General features: G+C 41.2%; 1 protein-coding gene across 1 annotated transcript in view; it reads right to left on the bottom strand.

The window, feature by feature from the left end:
• CAMK1D (calcium/calmodulin dependent protein kinase ID) overlaps window positions 1–18,938 on the bottom strand; it is a 224,173-nt gene that overhangs the window by 38,397 nt on the left and 166,838 nt on the right. Inside the window, exons 4-5 of the mRNA XM_085299347.1 lie at window positions 10,064–10,202; window positions 5,223–5,349 (exon numbers count right to left, since the gene is read on the bottom strand). Of these exons, the coding sequence (XP_085155473.1) occupies window positions 5,223–5,349; window positions 10,064–10,202 (266 nt within the window). The remainder of the gene's footprint in view (window positions 1–5,222; window positions 5,350–10,063; window positions 10,203–18,938) is intronic.

An 18,938-nucleotide genomic window follows, 5' to 3' on the forward strand; every position in this document is an offset into this window, starting at 1 on the left:
TCCAGGCCAGACATTCTAGTGTTTTTTTTATTTTTTTTTTATTTTTTTAAAAAAACTAAGAGAACTTAACAGACTTGTTTTAACGGGATRTTTTAAGAAAAGGTTCAGAATAGGAAAGTTTTGAAACATTTCAGAACAGTATGCCATTAYCCCCAGTGGGCACAGCAATGCTAATAAGCTCCCTAAAAATGCAGTTGCTGGATGCCAAAAACTGCAATCCATGTTCTTGCAAAGAGCTTAAGTTATGAGGATTGCTCTGATGTTTTAAGCCTATTGAACAAGCTGTACAAAGTGTTGAGGGTGCTTGTCCTTTGTACTAGCCTCATACTTGAAAGTGGTTCTCCTTCACTCCCATGCTAGTACTTCTGCTGGCAAATGTTGCTGTCTCACAGAAGCTCAATATAATGCTATTCTTTATGGTTTACAAGATTTCCCATGAACTGCACGCCAGAAGGAACGCAGCCTTTGAACAAAGGGTGACGGTTTTGAGGATCCCCAGAGGAAAGGGAAATCAGGAGGCTGCTCTAAATGTGGAAAGAATAAAAAGATCTAAATAGGATTAAAATAACTAGAGACCTGCTTACACTGGGCATACGTAGCTCAGCTGGCCCAGGAAACAGGACTGGCACAGGTCAGGCCTAGGAGTTCAACTGGAATTTTAGTGCCATTTCCATGGCACAGGTAGGTCCTGCAAGGTCATGCAAGGAAGTAAGGGCACACATGAAATGGGCTGTGCTACAACAAAAACATGAATTCCCAGAGGGAAGGTGCCTAAAAGGTAGAGTTTGTAAGGGTCTTCAAAAAAGAGAGATGTCATCAGCCCCGTTGCTTAGGACTCCTGAAGGCAGAAGCCCTAGAGGATGGACAGATGCACCTGTGGCAGAGTCAATGGGTCAGATGCATGAAGGACAAAGCTAGCACCCTCTCCTCAAGCCAAAGACAGTGCAAGAGGAGCGTGAGATCCCCTGCCTCTACACGAAGCATCTTCCTTATGGTACAAGCAGGCCAAGAGACATGTAATGCAACTTCTACACAAGACCRGAGCTCCTTGTGGTGTGGAAACCACTTCTTCCCTCCTTCACATAGTTCTCCACTGTTCAGCTTGCTCTACTTGGCCAAGAATTTGCTGCTTGGTGCTGTTTAGGTAGGACAGTAGGACTGCAGYGTAGCCCTGCTGGTTTCTTGTGCTCCTGTTGTTCCTTTTTCTTGTTACTGAGTCAGTGTTAAGAAGCTAGCACGGGACACAAGCAGTTACAACCACGCACACACAAGCTGTGTTTTACTGCACGGCAATGAAGCTGAGCACTGAACCATTACTCTGTAAYGAGGTCGTGCCTGAGCAAACCCTGACAAGCATGGTTCCCATGCCTTATTTTTACTTTATTACTCATATTACCACCTAAACAACTCCCGCAGTTGCTTTTTGCTACTAAGGATACTCCAAAAGCTTATTGAGCGGTTTCAAACTTTTGACTCATAGGATAGTAAGTAAGTCAAAAGTAAACATGGAAATCTGTTGTTTATTTTAATGCTTTGCTCCTGCTCAGGGCTAAGAAAAATGCATGGTTTTGATATGATCTGGAATTTCTATTGGATTTCTGGCAGAGCTAAAAGGTGTGAAATGACCTTTTATAAAGGCAATAAAGAGAATAAAAATAATAGGCAAGGTGGTCCATAGTGGGATCAACCACACATTCAGGGTATGACACAACCCCTACTACAGGAAAATATAACAGAAAATTTTCTTAAAATTTAAAAAACTTTTAAGAAAAGTTTCTTAAAGTTGGCCTCAGAGCAAGAATTTAAAATCTCAGGAGGATTAAGCTATTAGCCAGCCACAAGTACAGTTTATAATTCRGCATTTCTGCAACAGGAAATCAGATTGCCTCAGACAGACTTTTTAACATTTTTTCCGAAGCTTGCAAAGCTCCTAAGCATCTTGTGAGTCTAAGTATCACCTGCAGAAGTAACTAAAGTTCTTTAGAGACCAACTCTCATGGAAAGTCAGCTAATTCCCAAGCAGTCAAAATCACTTTAGAGAAATATGCCAAGTGACTGCAAAACTATTCTTCTTAGTGCCCAACTTGACCCACCTCAGGAAAGACTCATTYTGGGGCAGTTCTGAACACTTCCTCCATCAAAATCAAGCTCCTATAAAYGGTCTGAAGCCCAGCAGCCCAAAAYTGTGATGTTAAAAATAGCAAATCACTAATGCCTTGTACAGMTCTTACCCATAATTACATAAATCACTTCAGGGCTTTTGAAAACACCACTTCTCTATTGYAGAAGTTAGGGTGGGATCTTTGCAAGCTAATTCACATGTCCAATTTGCAGCTAGATGAACCAAACAAGCTRGTTCGTCTCACCTATCTTAGATGCCATCAAAAAGTTGGCAGTCTGGTCCCAGTTCATCATCTAGACTCCTTCCACGAGATAGATAAGAGTGGTAAGCAGGTAAGATGAACAGTTCCAGAACTGGAGAAATGAGATCGAAATGGCACGATGCCTAGCATGCTTGAAAATACTAAGGGCAGCAGACCTGAGTTAAGATCAGATCCGGTACAAAGTCACAAATTTGTTTAGCACAAATGGGATCCTGCTTGTTCRGTTTCTAGAGACAATGATGTATGAATAGTAGTAGATGTCAGTGGCTTCTTAACCAAGCCCTAGTGCCTTGGGCTTGTGATATGTGCCRAAGAAGTTTTCAGGAATTTTCAAACAACGTGGTTAAGTTGACAAAAATAAGTAATTTCTCATTAAATCTTAGAAAATGCGATGTTCCGTGTACCTTTAAAGAAAAGCACCAGAAATYACATTGCAAGCTACAGATCCTTGAATGTTACTTCAATGCTAGGAAAATAACTGGAAAAAACGATCACAAAGAGGAGCAGAAAGGGAATTTCACAGGCCAGCATTGTGGCACATATCCCTGGACTCAAACTAGGATACATACTCATTTTGTGCCATTAGGGGGAAGGACTGCTACATTTATTTGGGGGCATTAAGCACGTGCTGAAAATTCTAGCGACACTGCAAGGCACAAAAGCTTTCTGTCGCAGACAAATTGCAGCCCATGTATGCAGAAGATGTGCAATCAGGTATAATACTAACGGAGGCCTATTTGTGGACATAATCATGGTGAGTGACAACAAAAACGTTCTTGCTTGGAGAATGTTGTCTGGGCAACCAGTTATGTAAAAAAGCAGTAGTGAAGAGGAGCTGTCTCCCATGAAAAGGAAAAGAAATAGAACAAATATCTAAAGAAGTTTTCTTTCTGAGAGAAGGGAAGAACTCTAGTCAGCACTTCAGAAATAAACTGCCATGACCTCCTGAACTATAATGAGAAAATCCTGTACTCAGTAAGGTAATGAAGGGCCTGAAGGAACTTGCGTCTTCACTATCAACATCACCCTGAGGGATAAGAACTCTCAAGATATCTCTCCAAGTACTACAGCTTTTGTTACATATTCAGAGAGCTTCCTTTCCAAAATATCAAGTTTTCTTATGTAAACAGCTACCCTGAGAGGCCATACGAGATCACTCTGTGCCAAAGCAGAATCACACTCCCCCATTTTCATCAGCAGTTCAGTAAACATAATCTTCACTTCCATATATCTTGCACATTTATTTTAGTCAGTGGCCATTTAARAACCAAATAAAACATGTTAATTGAGGAAAGAAGAGCTAATGGCAGTAAAAGTTATGAAAATTGCTAGCTAAGCTCAACTTCTGCTAGGGCTTTGGAAGATTTCCGGTCTAGTTTGATGACATAAGACAGCTATTCAGGCTGTACAGAGTGCAGCCTGACATATTTCTTAAAATAACAGGCTACAATGGCTTCATGATGGGAAACCAAAGAAATCTGTGCCTTTCTTTAAGGTTATCCAGATGAAGTGTGTCTGTGCAGTGTGAAGATCATGCAGTGATAAAGGTATTCCTGGGATGAATCTGGATCTCCGTGTCATAACTGCATCATCTGCTCATGTTCTTATAGCCTGATAACATCAGAGGCGTGAAAACACAGGCGACTTGGCAGCTACAAAGCAGAAAGAGCTGTGCCTACGGTCACTAAACTGCCCACACGTGTTTCTATAACAAGTTTTCTCTATCCTTACCATCAGCCTCTCTACAATTAATCCAAGAATATCTGACCAAGAGGAGGGAGAAGAAAAGGAAATGAAGATGGAGATAAAATACATTTGTTGTCAGCGTAACTTTCTGTGGAAAGCCTCATCTCAAGCGGCAACCTAAGTAAGGCACGAGCAGTGTCCGTTCTCTGACCACTAGAAAACATTGGCTCCTTCCTCAYAGCAACATTTGAGACAAATATATCCCTGGAGCAGCCACTGTCATTTCAGTTTCATGGATGTAATGGCAGATACTCCCCAAATGAATTTTGCTCTTCAATCTGGCTATCTAGGTATCAGAACAGACAAAGGCTTGCTGAATGTCTCATGAAATATGAAGTGAGCCTTCTAAACAGCGTTTGCTCAAACACACCTTGTAATCGTCTCCCATACACTTCTTGCATTCAGTTGCTTTACTTTTTTTTAGAAGGATGCTGGCAAATTCCATGCAAATCAGCATCTTTGCACAATCACTACTGAGACAGGTAAAATATCAGGCAGTATGTGGCAGGAAGCAATTTGATACTGGCATGGCAGACTCGGGGCTCTAAAGAGCCTTTATATATTTATATTCTAGGAGTCAGTAACTTAATGTGGTTGTAACAGAGGATTGCTGGAGAATGAATGGAGCTCTTTCATTTTATTGTCTTCTACCAGGGGAATCTTGGAAATACTATCCTTTATGATTAAAATAACATCCTACATTAGGTAAAACATCTTGGTTTTATAGGTACTTGCAGAATAGATGTATTTGCATATTCTTCCCTTGCTTCTAATTCAACTGCAGGCACAGTCTTTGAGAAAACTCATTTTGCAAAGGAATAAAATCATCAAAACTTAATCCCACAATCCCTGAGCTGGCGAAGTTCCAGCGAAGGGCAGGAAATGCAGGATTGGGATCTAAAGGAGAACAGCCCACAAGACAACACTGTAAACTTCTCAAACCTCTAGTTCTAACTAACGTCTGTAAAATCTTACGTATACTATGCAGAGACACTAGAAAACAAGTATCATTCACTTTACTGCCTTCGTTTTCACTCTGCTTTTACACTGCAGAGGGGAACAGCAGCTGGCTAGAATAACTAAACTGCTTACCAACATATCCAGGAGTCCCACAGGCTGTGGACATGACATCTCCTTTACCCTCCATCTTTGACAATCCAAAATCACTGATCATGATTTTTGATTCTTCATCCTGGCTATAGTAAAGCAGGTTCTCAGGCTAGAAGGAAGAAAAAGCATAACGGGTTTTGAGTATGGAAGTGCCTTTGTTGGCTGATGCTGTGTGTTTAATATAATCCTCAAATACATCATATGTTAACTTCATTCAGTTCCCCTAACCAAGGCTTGTCCCTTACTCCTGAGGAGCGTCCAACATATCATCATTTCATAGCGATAAAACAGAAGGAGTCATTAGAAGGCAGGGAAATATGGCAAATCTAGGTAGTGTACTCAAAAGCTTTTATAAAGATGTATTTGGAGTTAAGCTGTAGTTTAAAACAAAAGAAAAAGAGAACCAGTAGGTGTTAGAGAATTTGTATATCTTCTTCACTGGAAATAAACATTACAAGAGAGGAAATGCCTTTAAAGTCAACAGTTACAACAAGGATGTTTTAGCTAGAGCTGATTAGGAAAAAATGCTGCAGTACTGACAACAGTGATTTGTTTATGCTGAGCAAAAACAAGAGTCACTCCATAAAGCCCTGTGAATTTACACTGATGTCAGTCTGGTTTAAGAGCCCAACCAATCTTTGGATACCAATCTGCTACATTATTTGCTAATCCTCAATACATATGTTTCAAATAAGCTACTGCTATACWGCAAATCTCTTGCTAGATGCTGCAAGAGTACACTTTGTAGGGCTGTTCTCCTGCTTAGCATCTCAGCTTGTGAAAGCTTCAACATCTCCTGCCCCCTGAGAGCCTCGYAGAAATAGGAGGAGCTCCGCTTGCACCACAGCTTGACCCAGACCTGGGGCGCTTCGCGTGTAAAAGTGATGGATAACCAACGTTTCAGTAAAACCCTGGAAGAGAGTTTTTGCCCAGAAGCTGGTAAAAATGCYTGTCCAAATTCAACAAAATTTGTCCACCAATCTATTATGTGTTCTAGCCATGAGTTTCCAGGAAACATTATGAGGCAGCTGGCGCTTTGCAACATCATTAAATTCCTTGGGTCAAATCCAGGTTTGGATTCTGAAGGAGGAGCAATCCTACTGCAGTCAGGGGTATTGGCTAACTCCAGAGCTGTAGCACAGCTGAGGACACTGGGCTCATTTTTAGGTTTCCTTCAGTTGTTTATGCATTTTTCCATCAGGTATTTCTGCCCTGTTCACAGTGAGACCCAAGACCCAAGGGAAGCAAAACACAGCCCTTGCCATTGGGTGGGCTGGGGCCTGGATTTCAGTGCTTGCAGAAGYCTGGGGTTTTGAGGGGAGGAAATGAGCTGGAGAGGCACATTTGACATGAGAGATGTGAGATCCTGAGGCCACCACTCATAGCACACCATGGGGGTCCTCACGATAGCCTTCTGCACTGGGGTGAAGAAGCAACAGGGGAGTGACCTCCTCTCCAGGCTACATGGAGGTTCCCTTTCACCTGGAGTTGTAGATAAAACACTTGACAGAGTCATATTACTTACGTATCTTCTCATGACACCTCGTAAGTCCAGGTCTTTATAATGCTGACACTGCTTCAGGCACCACATGAATCAGTTTTATGCCACTGACTCCCTCTGGTGAAACTACTCCTGATTTTCACTAATGTATAGCAGGACACATACATTTTATGCCTCACGATTTACAACTAGGTCCTAAATTTCACTTGATTGCTTCATTCCAATCTCCCCCCRAAATGACTCCCTACGTTTTCTCACCCTCCCATTTTGCCCTGGTTAAGATTGTTCTTAGCCTTGCACTCCAGCACTGCTTTGGATCAATTATAACAAAACAGGAACGAACTTCCACTAACACTCTTACTGAATTTCCCACCYCTTCCCGCACTCCTCATGGGCCAGCCACAGCCCTCTTCCAAGCTCACAYCATCCCCTGAGCCTTGCACTGCAGSTTTCTCTCTTCCCTCCCTCCCCACTGCCTACAACAGATTGAAACTTCACCAGTTTCAAACACTGGCAGCATTTCAAGATTACAGAGCTGAAGAGCAACTCCTCGTGCTGCACTACCTCAGCTATCGATCCACTTTGGTAGAGTCAGCATTACAGGAAAGACGAGTTTGCCTCCTCATTTCTACTGACTCATCTCAAGTTGCCTATTTATTCACATTTAGCAGTGCCAAGAAACTCACCCGTCTAAACCGGACTGAAGTAAGAACTACGCCACATTTTATTAAGTGATCTGGTTAATTCAGAAACATTAACTAGATGGCTCTGTATCAGCCAGAGTTGATCAAGCCTCTTGATAATTTTGTAAATACTGGACTTCACTGGGCTTTATCTGCTGCTGTCTGCTGTTGTCTTCTGCTGTGTTACTCAGCCCACAGTCCTGGAGTAGGGATCTGCTTTTCCTAACCACAGCAATTATTAATGTGGTGTCTGAAGAATACRGAATTACAATCATTAATTGTTAGAGATATTTCAGAGGTTGTACTTTAGTAGAGTGGATTCTTTCCCCTAGTTTCATTTTGAGGAGTTACAGTTCAAATCTTACACTTATCTTGCTGTTTGGAGATCCTAAAGAGCCTTATCATACCCTTGTTCTTGCCATCGTGGTATGTTTGTGCTAACAGAAACTCACAGCAGGAGAGTCTCAAACTCCCTACTTTATGAGTCATTTTAACAACAGATATGATACTGACACACACTTTCAGAGGAAAAGAAAGAAAGAGAGGAGCTAGTCTGTCCCTCAGAACGCTGCTGGAGAAGGAGGCTCGTTTCATCTAAATTCAGYATGTCCTTAAACAAACTCTTAAAGTATTTGGCAGATTAACCCACCTCCCGATTGCCAGATTTCAGATTTTATTGTGGGAAATTTTTAATAAGATTAAACAGTTTTAAAATGAGAGCTACAGCATTCCTTTAAAGCATAAAGATASTTCAGGCAATGTAGTACCTCGGACCGCCTGGCTAAACCTACCGTGGCAGAAAAAAAGCCTAAATTTATTTCCTACAGTTTGAATATGAGAGAAAGCTGGTCAGCTTAAAATACTAGACAACTCTTTCCACACTGAAGTGGTGTGGAAGCATAAGAAATAATACAATATTTTTATATACAGTAGAAGGGAATGGGAAATGCATGTTGCATGTGAAGACTGCAGAGGTTAGAAGAGTTGGAGTAAAGGTTGAAATCTTTCTCCTGTCTCCTTACAGAAAACCCATTATTTGAGAGTTTTAGAGCTAAACTGTGAAATGCTGAGGAGGAAATACTGACCTATAGATATCAGTGTATCTTGTCCTCCAGCAGATTCAAAGTTTTGCCCTGAAAATGTGCCTAACCCATACTTTTCTTGTATTTCAACTCTCTACTATTCTACTCAGGCTTCTTTCCAAGCAAAGATCACCTGCCTGGAGCTACTGGTAGAGGGGTCCAGGATCGAGACAAGTCACTTACAGCAGTCAGGTATGGAAAAAGGACACAATCCCACAGAACCATCCTCACAGAGCAAGAAAAATTCAGATTTGGACTCAAAAAACAGCAGAAGGAAAGGACTGCATTGAGCTTTAGTAAAACGAAGCCGTTTCTGTCTGCCCCGAAGGGTCGCTAATGGGCACTGCTCCATCTTAAAAAATTGTAGAGCTGACGGTTACACTTGTAATGGGCTCAGTTTTGGCTCACATTTTGGAACAATCTTGTAATTTATTGCTTTACTCCAACAAGGATTTTATATCAGCAATAATTTTGGAGGAGATAAAAAGAAAATAAACATCATCACTCCAATTTTTCACTGATGTTAAGACAAAACAGTGAGGTCACATTCCAGTCACCACAACCATTGCTCAAAGAATTTGCCAAAAAATGCAAACATGCAGTTTAATACTAGACTGCATTAAAATGCATTTTATAAAACTACATTTAAAAAGTGAAAGAGAGTATTTTTTTTTTGTGGCTTGTGACTCCAACAACAAATTGTTACTTGAGGACAACCGAAGGCAACTCTTGTTTGGAGCATCCCTCCAAACCAAAACCAGAGGTGTCATTTTGTTCACTGAATTCTTAATTTCTGTCACTAACTTTTGGTAGGATTAATGAGTTCAGGAACTGAATCTACACTTTCCTTTTGACATTTTTAGTTTTTTCTAATGCCTTCTGCTAAATTATTACTTAAGATACCTAAAGACAGGGAGGTTTAGCTGCGTATATTATGAAATTCAAGCCTGTCTGCTTATCGTAATGACAACTTAAGATTCAAAGAGGAAACGACGTGGGGAGGGGGGTTTCCCAGAAAAGCTGAGAGTTGATGTGATAACACAATACTGCTAAAAGAATTATTATCTAAAAATCACACTAGCACATAATGTTCCTTAAAAGAACCCTTGCTGTAGAAAGTGTCCCAAAAAACACTAGACCAAATGGCAAAATAGGAAGTGATTCGATTCACCTRTAAAATTTATTATTATTCAGTAATTATCATTAAATAAAAGTAAATATAACACCGCAAATCTGCAAGACAGTTTACAACAATAAATACTTATAYTCCACTTGATAAAAGTTGTTTATCGTAACATAATGTTTCATGTCTTCATGTGGGACCTTTTTCCTTCCATCATTTTTGCTAAATTTCCCCAACCGTAACAGCATTGCTTGCAAAAGGCCTCAGTAAAATAAATTACAAAGGAAGGTGCCTTCAAAACATCCTTTTCTTTGCAATAAATCCTTGATAAAATAGCTAGGCCCAAGGAAGGCTGGAGTTACAGGATTCAGATTCCCATAACCGGACACCCATACCGGCACCATGCAGAAAAGCAAGTGAAACAGCAGTCATACCTTGAGATCCCTGTGCACGATGCCCATCCTGTGCAGGTAGTACACGGCGTCCAGGACCTGGCGTATCAGGGTGCTCGCGTCCTTCTCCGTGTAAAACCCCTTCTCAACTATGCGGTCAAAAAGCTCTCCCCCGGACACCCTGAAAAACATGACGGGAAACACAAGCGTGAAGACTTGCTTTATAACTCTCTGCGGGATGGCCATGGACGTTTACTAGTCCCATGCAGCTCGAGCACACATCCACCGAGAGCCCCTGGGGCTTTTTACTGCCTCAACAGGTATTTGGACTTGGGTTTTCTCATAGTCCCAGGACCAGTCAGAATTGGGTGGGGGGAGAAAGGCTGCATCTACCTTAGAGACCAGAAGAGTAGCAAGGGGGAAAGTAAAGAAGTAAGAAGACAAAAACCAGAGATGTTCATGTTATCATGGAAAAAAAAAATACATCTCACATCAGACAGTGATCAAAGATTCACTAGAAACAGCAGAACTCACAACTCTCTACATTAGTAGGAGCCAGGGAGAGCAGACACCACTTTCCATGCTCTCCCGCCCTACTTTATACAGGTCTATTAGGTCTGTCATTGCTGGCGGCTGGCCCTCTGGGGTTTCTGAGGTCCTCTACTACTGTCAGCACTTTGGGGTCAGGTTTTGCTCAGCTGACCAAGGCTTGGGCTTTGTTCTGGAGGTATGGTCCCCTTCCTCTTTCCCCATCTGTGAGTGAAATGCAGATGGTAATTGCTGCTACTATCTACAGCGCGTTAGTTCTTTGAAGGACTTGGCATCTCACATTGGGGAAGGGCAGTTTTAAACACATCTCGGGGTCCCCACTTTCCCCAGGCGCATATATGTTTGCTAACAGCCACAGACTCATATGAGTCTTACTTGAGCACGGGCTCTGACTGGCACTGAGAGAAGACAATTATTAATGAGGGAGCACAGACTACGAGCTCAATTAATCACCAGATGACACAGATGAGGAAAGGATTCCACAACTCATAGTGGAAAATAAAACTTTGACATCCCACTATTTAATGTCTGCTATATTATGCTTTTCCTCTGCCCTGCTAGAAGTAACATGGTCTGAACCCAATCTTAAATAAAAAATGAACACATTAAAAATGCCTGGAGGGCTATTTGGGGAAACAAAGGAGGAAAGAAATTTTTGAGTAACTGAAATAATAAAACTGTCAGCAAAAAACTGCCCTACCAGGGTAAATAAAAGATTTCCATTTTAACAAGCAAAACCTATTAAAAAATAAAATGAATGCGATATGTTTTTTTCAGCAAGTTCCACCACTTAGCATATCATAAATAGCACAGTAAAACTTTCTTTAAAAACAAACCTAATAAAGGTAAAATCATAAATGATTACAGTCATTAAATACATATGGACTTGGAGCTTGCCATTATATGAACACTAGGTAATTCAGCTGTAGTTACTGCAAGCAATAATCGGCTTGAATAATGCCATGAAGTCACTTCCTAGGAAAGTTTGGAGCCTGCATGGAAGAGAAGACTGCCACCAGAAATGAAAACATTCAATTTAGAAATGGCAAAGAAATCTGGGAAGAAAAGAAATAAACTGGATAATCCACCCATTAAGTGCTAAGCAAACAAACTGAATGATCTGCTAAAATACTGGCCTTAAACTGAAATTATGCAGTGAAGGTGAAGTTCACYCTGGGCCCAATCCAAATGTAATTGTAGCTGAACGTAAAGCATCTCACCATTTCCAGTGGGACACAAATTAAACCTTCTGYGAGGTTCAGTTAGGTGACCCAAGCTTATTCCAGCTCCGAGCAAAACTCAAGACCACTGGCCATACCAGTGGCCATGGGCTTGATGCCCACCRCTGGCAGCACCCATTGAGACTTGTTCCTGTAGTTGTGTTGGTAGACAGAGGGAAAGCTCCTCACGCCCCAGCAAAGTGGAGACCTGGGACTCTGCTCCRATGGGAAGAGGCCCAGGCTGCCCTTGCAGGAGCTTCATCACACTGATGCCTGCTCTAAAAAAAAAAAAAAAACTATGCAAAATACCTAGCCACATAGACATATACTATTATACATTATAAATACCCAGCGATGGTGCAGACTGGGCAGGAAAGTAGAGCAGTGAGTGTTGTTGCAAGTCCATCTTAGGTCTATGATCACTACAATATCCAGTGCTGCTCCACTGGCCTCACCAAGGAAGAGCAGACAATCCACCTCATCGCTCACAGAAGGTAGATACAGTTTTATTGAATCTGGCTTGTATTAGCTCACTGTCTTTTCCTACTTCCCTTGCAGCCCTTTTGTTTCCTGTGGATTGATTGCATTGAAAATTGAGCCCACRCAGTAATTAGCATGACTGAATACGGCACATTTCCCCATGAATCTTGGTGCGTGCTGTTCTGCAGTTTCACATAGTTCCTCTGGTTATATTCAAGAGATGCTTTAGTAGGTACTGATTTACATCATGTGCTTTCCTACACAAGGACTCTCTCCACCCACGTTCCCAGGGAGTACCTCCATACATACTTTTTCATTAAAATGACAAACTTTCCTTTTCTCCCAATTCCCTCCCTCACCCCTACATCTCAGTCCTGAATCACAAGCTTCTTTAGCCAAATTTACTTCTGTGGATCTACAGTATCCAGGCTAAATCTGTTCACAATTTTCTTTCAGCGCACACAGTATATTTGTAACCTTTTGCATGATGCATTGCAAACCAGCTACTTAATCCAAGGACTCAGGAGGAGCAGCTGCTTGCTGCTTCACTAGCTCTGCTAGTTTGCAGCCACTTGCTGATTCAGAGTGYTGGAGATGCAGAGAGTTGAGGGACCTACTTTACTGTGTATATTAGGGTACACAGGATTTACATTAAATGTTCACACAGGCTCATCTATAAGGTCCCATTTCTGCTGACGAGATTTGCAGCTGGGGTTCAGCTCCTGAGGATGTTCTGCAACATGGCATCTGAGCRATACCTACTTCAGCAATGATCTGGGCCAGGACAGAGCAGCTTGTGTCCCCCTGGCTCTTCTCTTCCCAAATAGGGTCAACTCAACCATATTGTCATTGGGAATGCTCTCCCCATACAGTGCCCAAGGACAGTGCCAGCTGGCATGRGGCAGTGCTGTATCAGGAGCAAGCTATCTCTATGCCCAGCTGCGGGAGACTATTTGAGCTTCTAATCCATGGCAGAGATGTTGCCCATTTGTCTGAAGCTGGTCTTGACCGCAGCATTGTAACCAGAAGAGCCAGCTCAGCACACAGGGCAGGAGGAGGGTGAGTGCCGGGACTCCAGGAATTCCCCTTTTTACTTAAAAGGAAACAAATCCAAGGAGGCAGACTGAGGTGAAACCACTGAATTACAGGAAAATTATGGCCTCTTTGCAGCCTACAAACAGGTTCTATCCAAGGGTTAGTTTCAGAGTTTGCAATTATAGAATTTCTAGAGTTCTGTAATTCCTAATCTACAGATGTAAGTTAGGACAGATGAGGAGAAACTTTGGCTTTAGTATTAGACCTTGATTCTAGGTTAACTCACTTCACCATCCAGTTCACTAGGAAAAAGCCAAACTGACCAACAAAAAGAAAAACAACTCCTGTTAGAGGTAAGGAAAAATGAAGCGAAATGAACTTGTTTCTCAAGCAGTGCATTCCTTCTCTTTCTCTCTCCTGTTGGTACTATCTGGGTGTACAGATAAATTCTCTCATTCATTCCCCCATGCATCCCCCATTGCTATTAAGGGTAGGAACTTTTCCGCAGGAAGCAAAAAAGAGCTTTTTTTAGGAGCTTGAAAAATAACATGCTTTGACATACCGTTTTTGACTTCTTTGCCATTTGGCAGTATGTTGATTTTTTTCCTTTCTGTCTCTTTTGGAGTGCAGGCCAGGACTGCTCTGGATTGTTTACCATTTGACAGTTTAATTGCTTTTTATCCAAAGTCTTGCTGACGAACTCATCAGCAGTGCAGTGATACAAAGCTATTCAGTTTGCAAGCAGTTCCCTCCAGAACTGCAGGAATCTGCCCAGGCTGAGAAGTTTGCCTGGTGCTTGACGGCAATTTCAAGCCATGACCCAACAGAGGGACAAGTCACCAAAGCATCAGCAGGGTGTGTTAAAAGAAGCCATGCAGAAAGGTGGTGATGTCCCTAGACACTCATTAGCACTTCTTAAACCTGCAAATTACAGATGTCTAATAAAGTGGGCTGCTTTCAGAAATCTGGAGCAGGTAGGATCGCAGGTCATTATAGGAAATAGGTAAAATATAAGTATCGCTCAATAGCTGTGAGCAGCTAACTGATCAGAAGTGAAATATTTGCCGTTTCCTCCCACATCCCATTGCCGTGGGCCTCTGTTTCATACGGCTTTTAGCTCTGCCAATGGCAACAGCAACAAAGCTATTTACAGTCACAGTTCACTGTGGTTTCAAAGGCTGGTGAAGTAAATGAGCTGTGGAAGCAYCTGTTGTACTGGTAGCTAAACCCCAGAAAAAGCTTTTGCCAGTGGTTTGCTGATGTGCTGAAGGCATGTAGAGATGCACATSGGTGTCAAGATGGAGGCTCTAGAACAGAGACATTTGTCCAGCCAGGGCAATGTCATGATGAACACGGTCATGACATTTGCTAGAAGGGATGAGGCAATGTCACCCGAGAGGCACCCAAAACCCAGGACAAGGGCAGTCTCAAAAAAACTAACTAAAAGGATGGAGGTTCCCCCAGYGCTGAAGGAGGTCAGCTAACGGAGCCATCCCCAAAATACTAAATCTCTACGTTCCCTTTTATTGTAACGTGAAATGCTGAGACTTGTAAGTTGATGAGAAACAAGCACACTGATTTCAATGGACGCGGGGTCAAGTCCATGGATCGTAACTAGGACAAAGCGATGTACTGGAAAGGTCTGATAAAGCAGCCAAAGCACGTACCGCAGCCCCCGGGGCACAAAGCTGGAAGTGTGAGGCGAGATAAGAAAGACCGAAGGGACTGTTCCTTGGAAGTTCAGCCTCTGCATATTCGTTTTCTCTAATGAAGGAACTGTTATTAATACAAATATTTCCATTTTTAAAATTTATTTTGTTTTTAACGGAGGAGGTTTCTGTTTGGCTTTAAACTTCCTCTGCATTGTGAAAATGCATGAGAACCAGAAAACGAACCCAGCTAGTTCATGATTCGAAAGGGAAGGAAAACTGGCTACCTTCGTCTCATTGTTCAAACTACGTAACACACAAGAAGAAAATGAGTAAACAGATTAATAGATTTTARACCCAGAAAGGAACATTATGATCATTCAACCTGACCTCCTCCAAATAAAAGTAAGTGATTAAAATTCTCCTCGTGCCAATAATTTAAGATGTTAATCGGGAAGGGCCATATATAACTATAAAAAAACTATATGTCCTACAGAGACCTGCCTTGTTCAGCATACATCTCAGAAAATTGCACTGGCTTTCTCGTTTCCAGCACATCATAAAATACTCAATTTGAACAAGGCATGGACTTTCCGTGTTTTGGTAGCCTTAAATCACTAACCTTAAAATCTGATGGTATCATAAATATGCKCTCCTAGGCCACCAAAGGAAGGGTGCAGGATTACTTTGGGCTCATTTTTCTAAAATACAGGTGTGTGTATGTGGTAAAGAGAGAGGACTGCTGGCGCCTTCTCCTTTGATAGCACTGCTCAAAGCAACACTTGCTCTGTGATTTATTCCGGGGGCTGATGGTCCCTTGGCCCTTCACCACCACTGTGATGGTGGCCATACAGAGACTCTGCCTGTAGCAACACTCACCAGTAAATTAGCTCTGCACTTTTCCGTGTAAGAGCCAGTGACTTGTCATCTCCAGTGGTGCTATCAGCAATCATGCTGGTTGGAGGCAACGGCAGAGGGTTGCCCCCATCCTCAGGGTTTTGGGGTTTGGTAGTTTTTTTTTTTTTTTTTTGGAAACTTCAGGCAAAAATGATTTGGTCATCTCTCAGAACAAAACTGAGCAAAACAAAATGTTTCTTTTCACCGCATGAAAAGGTTTATATGACATTTGCTGAGCAGCTGCAGTGAGGTTAGGCTTTGGAGAATAAATCTATGTTTCCAAGTCCATAGGTCTCTGGAAACCTTGGTTCACACTTGCTCTGTTGGGACGTGATGCAGTTTGGCAGTTAAAATATTTGGAAACAACATTTTCCTTCACAGAATCCCTACCATACTGGACCTCCAGGCTTTGCTGCTACGGTTATTCAGGAGGCACATCTCTGTGCTGATAAGCCTCCAGTGCAATCTGGCTCTGCAGCAAACCTCCACCCCTCTAGCGCACGCCATGCTTCGCATGAAATGAAAGGGCAAAAAAGATCCACGCCCTACGTGTCAGTCAAGAGCTTGTTGTCATCAGTCTACTACCTGTGGATTCACCATGGGTTTCACTGTGAAAAAAATAGCATTTAAAAAAATTCATTGGAATATGCAAAGGATGTATTAAATTATTCAAAAGCTTAATTTTAAAGAAGTAAAAGCTCTCTGCTTTATTCATTTTCTAAGGTGGAATGTCAGTAAATAGTCCAAGCACAATAACTCTTTCTAATTGCATAAATACATAGAGGTATATATATGCGACTTTATTGTCTCAATCTCCCTCATTCTGCTTCTGCAAAATAGAAGAGTAGAGCTCTGTAGATAAACCACCATACAAAATATGTTTTCCAGCRTCTCAGGGCTGGAACAATGTATTTCCTAAGTGCTGTCATATTCTTCAAGCTCGCCATAAAATAAATGGACAGTTAAAATCTGGAGGAGGTCCCTCACCTGACAGCAATTTAAAAGTAGGTCAGATTTCAGCAGGAATAGGTTGGGTTCTGTTTTCCTTTTGAGTTGTTTTCCAGTGGAAACCAACCTCGATGTCCTGCCAACATTAACTAGGAAGAACAGAACTAAAAATAATGGAAACTAATGTAACTGAAAAAGGATGCTGCAAATTACGCAGCGTATGGTAAACAATTACGAAATATAAAATGAAGAGAGTAGTAAGAATTGTCCTGATATCAAAAAGGAACAAAGAAAAATAGTAAACTCACCCTCAGCTGGAGCTCAAGCCACCCACTTTTAACTTGAATAACAATAACAGAAATTTGCTGTTGCATRTTTATTCCTTTTTCTGAGTTTGATTTCCGTATGTTTTCTCATGAGTAAGTTTGCAGGCAGAAGTTTTTGTAAAACCAGCCAATATTAAGTGACACTTCAGTGCAGGTAGAGCTCTGAAGCCCTTGTATCACTTCTATCTCACATTATATATAAATATGTATATTAGTGTTTCTATAGAAAGTAGAAAGGCTACAGACTTTGAGTTGTTCCTCTGTTCTGGACTAAACCAACAGGGTAAAACTTACTTTGAAGCAAAGAAAGAAATGCTGTTAGCTGGTCAAGATACGTTGTTAAAAAAATTAAGTTGTCCGAGAAGTAGGTAGAAATAATACATAGGAAACTAAGTATCAAAACCAAACTGACAAGCATAGCTCTAAGTGATAAAGGCATCTTGTTTTATCAAGCTATTAAAACTATATATATATGTATATATAGATATATATATATAAACCTTCAACAAATGTGTTCTGCAACTTTTGAAAAAGTGTGAAGAAACTGGCACAGAGAAATGATAAAAACCCCACAGCATTTTAGTTTCATCAGCTTGAAAAGGGGATGAGAGAGGAGATCCATTAGAGCTCTACAAAATCATGGAAAGTCTGGAGGATGCAAAAAGGGAAGATAAGGAACTATTTCATGCCAAGCATAGGGAGCCTAGTATAATTAGCAGGRAATAGATTTAAAACAAGAGCCTTTACCACCTGAGGTGCAATCCTGSGATAGATGACGCTCTGGTCTGACTCAAGACCAGACTCAAGAAACAGTGCTCATGTTCTTATGATCATGCTCATCAAAGTAATTATTGAATTATTCACTCAACTCTAGAATGAATGTGCATACCTACATTACGGAGTCTTTTGATTTGCTCTAAATCAAATACGGCAGATTCATAGATTTTAAAGCAATTATGATAATCTAATCCGACCTCAGACAGAACAAAGACCATACAACTTCTGCCTCAGATCCATGCTTCCTGACAAAACACTATCATTCAACAGAGTATCCAGAMTTGACTTTGAAGATTTCAATAATCCCTTGCTCTGTTTTGTCCAGTGGTTAATTAACATKCACCAACTAGTTACATTGACTTTCCTTCCAATGATAATTTTCAATTTCGATTTCATCCTGTCATGGGATCCCTTTCAACACTGACTGCAGACTCTTTAGCCACATTAAGGCAACATAACTCTGTTCAGACTTTGGGTAGCACCACTCTTCCTGTTTCTGCCTGATATTTCTCTCCAAAAAATGGTATTCCAAAGCAACTTCCATAGCTGCTATGAAGTGCCTCCTAGAAGCTGAGTGCATATGTACAGAGGCATATTTCTGATCTTCCATTTGTAAATTTAARTTACTGCATAAGTATCATCACTACATATGCACAAATAATGATTTGGTCATTCCTGGACAGGATATGGACCATTACCAAGTATTTGTATTTCAATAYTGAATCAGATATAATCTAATAGAATATAGAGTCTCCAAATCCCACTCTCTCTTCTGAACACCATTCATTCAGTCCTACTTCTTATTAGCTCTCATGATCTTTCCATGATATTTCTATYGCCACTATTCAGCCAAAACATCCCAGATTCTCACAGTGGAAAGTGAATTTCTCCCATTTTGAGTGATGCATAGAGAAACCAAACTGAATTTTTACAGTTCATAGGCAGCCTCAGCTAAATAAAATTTATGTGATTGTTCATATTAATACTGTATCTTTAGCCAGCAAATTCAGTTTCTGCTGGAGCTGCAAGTTCACTT

Source organism: Rhea americana, unplaced genomic scaffold, assembly GCF_003343005.1.
Source record: "Rhea americana isolate MKP2758 unplaced genomic scaffold, rheAme1 scaffold_1, whole genome shotgun sequence".
NCBI classification, from domain to species: domain Eukaryota; kingdom Metazoa; phylum Chordata; class Aves; order Rheiformes; family Rheidae; genus Rhea; species Rhea americana.